This window comes from Psittacula echo (assembly GCF_963264785.1).
Source record: "Psittacula echo genome assembly, chromosome: 4".
Lineage (NCBI taxonomy): Eukaryota > Metazoa > Chordata > Aves > Psittaciformes > Psittacidae > Psittacula > Psittacula echo.
In genome coordinates, this window is record NC_137738.1 from 83,923,816 (window position 1) to 83,930,743 (window position 6,928).

At 43.1% G+C, this 6,928-nt stretch overlaps 1 protein-coding gene across 1 annotated transcript in view; it reads right to left on the reverse strand.

The window, feature by feature from the left end:
- Window positions 1-6,679, reverse strand: part of AGPAT5 (1-acylglycerol-3-phosphate O-acyltransferase 5) — a 55,878-nt gene extending 49,199 nt beyond the window's left edge. The window contains exon 1 of the mRNA XM_080617074.1: window positions 6,252-6,679. Coding sequence (XP_080473200.1) covers window positions 6,252-6,470 — 219 coding nt within the window. The 5' untranslated portion in view covers window positions 6,471-6,679. The remainder of the gene's footprint in view (window positions 1-6,251) is intronic.
- Between the last annotated feature and the right edge of the window lie 249 nt (window positions 6,680-6,928).

The window sequence follows — 6,928 nt, forward strand, 5'->3', positions numbered from 1 at the left end:
AGCACAGCAGAACTCTAGCTGATATCCTGACAAACCAGACATGTAGGATTTCATTTTTACCTTCAGAATGATAGCCAAAGGCAGACAGAAAAATTAAGATATATGCAAATATACCTTTTGCAATATGTAAAAAAGAAAGAGCGCAAAGCTTACATATCTAATATATCTATTTTTGCTGCTTCACACCACAGTTGAACGCAAGAGTCTAAAATTAGGCATCCAGCTCAATTTGAAAGCTCCATCCCTCAGGCTTAGCAGGTATCACAATTTCTGTTACAGTAACACACAGGACTTTCATGTATACTATAAAAGATGTATACGCCTGCAGACACCTGCGCATTGAAATCTCTAATGAGATGAGCCAGGGTAAACAATCTTCACGAAGCCAGCACCACAGCAGAAAGATTTAACCTGGCTTCTGTCAGAAGTTTACCACACAGAAGTGATTCACTTCACTACATTCTCCAGTTCCTTTTCTAATCTTTGCACGCCACCGATCCCCAAATCTATCACTTCCCAAAACCTTTGTTTCACCATTTCTGCCATCATAAATCCATGACAAGTTTTGATTAATCTCTCAACACAGCTCACAAGAGCTAACGTAGCTGCATAAAGCAGCAATCTGATCAGGGGCTAACAAGAGTTGCTGCTGCAAGTTATGTGGAATGAACAAGGAAAGCACAAGCCCTCGGAGGCTGCTCAGCTACCACCAGAGCTTGGAGGTTTGCCTTGCCTGTGGCTCAGTGCCTTCCCTCTTAGCTCCCATACTGTCCCAGTACTCTCCCACTCCTAAGTTGCCAGACTGGGAGGAAAGTTTAGGGACCCAAGCACAGGTTTGTAAAACCAGGCTCATTCGAAAATGCAACTGACAGCAATTTGTTTCTGAACGCAACTAGACAAGCGTAAAAAGTGACCTCTCCTTCTGATGTTCTGCTTATAGCGTTTGCCCTGGAAAAATTCATCTCAAGGGGAGTCACCCTGTCACACACACCTACCAACAGAGAGCAGTTAAAAGACAAACCTTCACCTTGCCTTGATGAAGCCTGGTTATGATGCCTTCCCCACTGTGAAGAGGAAAGAACCAGGTTCCTAAAAGATGACAACCCACCTCACCAACAGCAATCAGAAGCACTTCCTGATGTAAGTATGCTTCAGCTTGGCTATTAGACTTGCACTGCCTTTTTTGGCTTCCCACCTCCACTTTGGGCCTTTGTAAATTACCTGAGGGATGGCTGGACAGCTTCAAAAAGGAATCAGGGAGTAATAAAGATAACCTCAGCAGTGCCTGCCTGCTGTGCTGGGCACACACCTCGTAACCATCACTTCCAATGCAAACTAGCCAACAGCTGAAATACAAAGAAACCATCCCAAACTCAGACACCAAACTCTCCTGACAGAATTCCTAGGGAGTCAAGACAGGCTCTACTCCACTGGAAAGCGCTGTCAGCAGCACAGTGTCTCTGCAAAGTTTTAATTTGCAATAATATTTTTCAGTCTTGTTGAGACACATCTAGTCCACGCTTCAATACCAATCCAGAAAGCACGCTGCATTCACAGAACAGTTTGCATTAAAAGCGACCTTAAGATCATCTAGTTCCACCCCCTGCTGCCATGTCAGGGACACCTTCCACTAGATCAGGTTACTCAAAGCCCCATCCAGCCCGGCCTTGAACACTGCCAGGGATAGGGCATCCACAACTTCTCTGCGAAACCTGTTCCAGTGCTTCACCACACTCACAGTGGACAACTTCTTCCTAATATCTAATGCAAATCTACCCTCCTGTAGTTTAAAGCCATTCCCCCTTGTCTTATTGTTTAACAGGGATCTCCTGTATTTCTAGAAATATTACAGCTCTGCTAAATAACACTAAGGTAGCCTACGACTGACACAGCCCTTCCAGAGTCCTGTAACAACAATGAAAACCAGAATTTCACAGTGTCTATAATGAAATCACCACTTTCAAAAACTCTTACTCAGCAGGAAGTAGGGATAGGGAAAAGCTGACACAACCACTGAACAAAACCACGCACATGAATTCAGTCAGGGATTTTAATCAATTGTAAAAACCTTTGAGATGGAAAACGATCCTTTAGGAAGCAGTCCAAGTGATGATTTCTTTATTATTTCTTCATTGCCACTCAATACAAAATATCAAACACAATTACAACAAAAAACAATTGAAGAACATTTAGTCCTCATTTCATCTGAAACATGTGCACAAACACAGCAGGCATTAACTTCATTACCCTGACAGCAACTGGGGTAAGATGCTAAGGGTCACAAAGAGACAAGAGCATTCATCACATTGAATTACTAGTCCTTCCAGCCCTTCAGATGTCCTAATCACAGTCATATTTGCAGTCATTTTGGTTTTCACATGCAACTGCCCTTTTTCTGGATAAATGTGAGAAACCAGACTTCCCTAACACAGTAAAGACAAAAGCAGCAACACAACCAACATTTTACAGGCTACTTGATGATTTAGAAAGTTCTGGCCAGAACAAGCACTTGTATTTGCTAGTGCTAGTAGTTGAACTGCACCTGTTTGTGTTAGTGACTGTGTTGGCTCATTGCTGATAAAATTAACAGACTTTCTACTCACCAGAGTTCAAGCACCTCGTATATTCCTTCTAGAATTCCTACTAGAAAACAGTACTGTAGTGCTTCTGCAGCTTACAGCAGGACAGGTGGGAAGCCACACGACTGAATCATAAGCAACATAGAATCAATGCACGGCTGCTGTCTCTATGACACTCTCCAACAGCCTACCTCTACAGATTTTGATTATTATGAATTTATAATCCCAGAGATCATTGAAAAGCAATGAATTAAATTTATATCTCCTTAGTAAAATTCATGTATACTTGCTAAACTGCAATTGCACTTAGAAATTTACCCAGCATTAGAGGATTTCACATTATAAACATAATGGCGTTGTCCATTTTACCTCATTTGTGGGACTGGTATGTCCTGGATTGATTTTTGTACTCCGAGTACTGACTCTTCATTTTTCTACAGCCAACTCTTCCACGACAGTCTACAAAAGGGCTATTTTTGGCAATTCATTAACAGAATTCTAGTATTATTGGAAAAACTAAACTGATTGCACCTTAGCTCTAAACAAATCATTTTGGTAGAAACAAACACGCCTGATCGAAAATTTTAAAGGGAAAGTATTTACAGTAGGAGACAGTAAGAAACTTTTACAGTTACTTCGTAAGACACTCTCTAGAATATACTCAGTAAGAGTTCACAGCAATTGTTGCTCTGTAATTATTTCAGATTTCAAGTCAAATACTTACGAGAAGGGGAATTATTAGTCTCTCAAGATTTTCTGTCATGCAGATCAGGTTATCACCTCATTTAGTCACATTTTACAACTGGAAAAAGATTTCTATAAAGATAAAATGCCTTCCCAGCAAGACCTAGAGCTTTTGCTTTAATAAACTTGGCTAAAAGCATCCAAGTCAAGGAGAACAAAAAAAAAGAAGCAAAATACATTTGTGCATACAGCTGTGAGGAGGAGACAGATTTAGATATTTGATGGCCTAACAGCAGATGATACACAGAAACATCAGTTTGTGGCAGATAAATAAAAATACACATATCAAAATACACTAGTATTTCATTCAGTCAAAAAATTATCTACATTCACGAGCCAAACCAACTTTACTTTCTTACAGACCCACTCACATAATAATTTTGCTGAAATTCCCAATTAAGATCAGACATTTCAAATGTTCACAACTGCCTTAGAGTGTTATCATATTGAAAAGCCACAAATGTAACAAATTAAATGTAATAAACACTAAACAGTACATAATGTTAAAGAGCTTTTATATAGGATAAGACAGTGGCTGTGCTAAAAATCACAAGGCTTTGATTCAGTAAGTCACTTAAGCATCTGTATAATCCTAATCACTTCACTGAGATTAAGCAACAAGTTCCCGTATTCTGACAATTGATGCTGCTGGCCTCACATTTATCCAGCTATAAAAAATATCTCAACACACTTCAATCGATTGAATAAATTAATAGACCTGAAAGAGATGCTGAATTCCTCCCTCCCATGGCTATTATGATACCTTAATGCTAGTAAAGCCTTAAATAAAGATGCCTTATAAAACCACGCAAGTTACTATTCTTGCATTGGGTTTTAGGATTAAGTTTAATGATGCTACACTTCTGCATGTAATTACATGCCTTAAAACAGTTGGTTCACAGTAGCTCTCAGGTTACCATCTCAATACCCAACACCCAGGCACATGCTTAACTTTCCACTGTTTCAAGTTAAACGTGTTCAGCGTTCACAAGAGTAGGCCTGAAAAAACACACATCCTTAAACTAATGAGAGATATCTTCCAGTTAAATGATAAATGAATTTTAAGGATTCTGCCTCTTGCCTCTCTACATATGTATCATATATTCCCAAGCTTTATTTACATTTCAGTCTCTACTTCTAACTTTCAGTTAGTATTTTACTTACCCTGAGACATATGCCACACTGGTTCTGTGGGCTCTCTTTATTGGCTTCTGTTACCCTCTATTTCAGCTTTGCATACACCATTCCCTCTTCTCTTAACATCATCTGTGGCTTACTATGACAAAGCATCTCTATTTTAATATTGTCCTAAGTGATAACCTCTACCATCTCCCACCTTTTTTTTTCTTCATGTATGGGTGGATGACGTTTTATCAGTGCAATAAAAGAAAAGAGATGTCAAAAGACAATGGCTGTTTTGTTTCTTTTGGTTAGCATCTTCCTTTCTGTATCTTTCTGTCACACACATTTTTTAAATAAAAGTTCTTATCAAAAGTTCAAAGCGGTTGCTACTCTATGCATGCTATTTGTAGGAAATCTGAGTATTTTTTCTGTTACAATTTATAACTTGATTTTTGGCTCTCATTCTTAGAATGGGTTGAATTTTCAGCAGCTAATGACCAAGGTGCGTCACAAATCAAGATATCTGCATTAAACATGCTGCATAAAAAAAGAAGGTGGATAAAACAACAAGTAGGGGCAAGAGCGAAGTTATGCGAGTTACAGGCTGAAACAATACTAATTCACCAGAAGATCTCACTTGTTTTGTACCTGTTCCATTTACCCTGATGTCAAACTGTGCGATTCTATCTTTAGTGGGCTTTGGGGGTTCCAATGAGAATCAAAATAAGGTGAGGCCTACAACTTTAGCTCAAGAGTGGAAATTTGGGAAGATGTAGCCTTATGTTGAAATAAATGATTCATAAGACAGTGGACAAATGCTTTTAATATAAGTATGAAGACAGGCTTAATTGTACCTGCTCAGTTACCTGCCAGTCAACATGTAAGCACCTCTTATTCTAACTCTCAAGCACCTACAGCTGACACTAACTTCAGTACACTTCAGTACATTCAGACAACTTTGAAAGTCAGGTTTAGGCACAGTAAGCACCTGTCATTTACACAGTTATTTCTCAGATGCAGACTTAAAAGTTTCCTTTTTTACTTTTCAAATTGCAGACAAATATGTAACCTTTCATACATTTAATGCTTCATAAATATTATTATTTGAATGTAGATATCTCTCTGGTCATGCAAGAAAGGCTTCCAGTTCCAACCCACTAACACAAAACCTTGGACTTGGGATACTGAATGATCACTATCTATGGCTATCAAAATTTAGGAGCCAAAGACTTATAGGGATAGACTGTATGAAAACTGAGAACCTGTAATAATTTAGAGATTAAGTGATCTATTCATTAAAACACTTGTATGTATATTAAGTACAATTAAAGTTGACTATTGTTCTCTTATTTGCTACCAATTTAATACTACAGATGTGCAACACAGGCCACAGTGTTCAAGTGTGCAAAGGAGACTGCCATTCAAGTGCTGACAGAGCACGACCGGTGTCGCATCTCTTCCGTTTTCCCGACCTGCAAAATGAACACAACACCAACACTCCGTGAAAAGCATCACCAGAGGAGCAACAGCGGCTGCGAAACAAGACTGCCCCGGGCGAATCCGGAGCCCAGGGGCAAGGCCACTGCCTGCACCTGCCACTGCCGCCGCCGGCCGCTGCCTCCCATCAGACCTCACATGGCGGCGGCGGGCCGAGCGAGGCGTGCTGCATCCTTCCTGCCCCAGCAGCTTGAGAAGAGGTAAAGCGCCGGCCGGGAGGCCAGCCCAGAGCCCACACTACCGACGGCTGCTGGCTCAGAAGGGACGCCAGGTCGGAGCCTCCTGCCCTGCTCTCCACACCCGACTCACCTGCACGCCCGTGTAGTTCTCGAAGAAGAAGAGCACCATGCTCTGGTAAATGGTGTACAAGCGGTCGTCCACCTCGCGGTAGAAACGGGCGGGCAGCACGGCGGAAAGCAGGCGCCAGGCGCCCCAGGCCAGCACGTAGGTGGGCGCAGTGCCCATCATGACGGCGGCGGGCAGAACGTAGCGCATGGAGTAGGTGTGCAGCACCAACGACAGCAGCATCTTTCCGCTGCCCCCAGCCTCACCGGGACATCCACATGGGCAGCACGCTCATAGGCAGCCCCGCAGCCGCTCCGCACGCATCGCCCACCACACCGGGCAGCCCCGCCAGGCGAGCGGAGAAGCAGCAGGGGCGGCGGCCTTCGCCGGCAGCGAAACTCAGGAACAGGCACCGGCTCAGGCTCGCAACTTCCCCCGCGCTGCCTCCGCCACCATAGTGCCCAGCCAGGGGAGGAGCCGCGCCGGCAGGAAGACAGCTGCTCGGCGGGTGCGGGGCACTTCCGGGACGGGTGCGCGGGAGGTGCCGTGGCTCCGCCTCCGCGGCGATCGGAGAGGTAGGGCCTTGTCGCCCCGAGTGCTCAGCCTTTGTCGACTCTGCTGCCGGCAGGCCTGAGGCCCCTTCACGGGCAATCTCCAGAGCAGGTCCGGGACTGTATCCCTGTGCCCCTCGCTCCCCAATC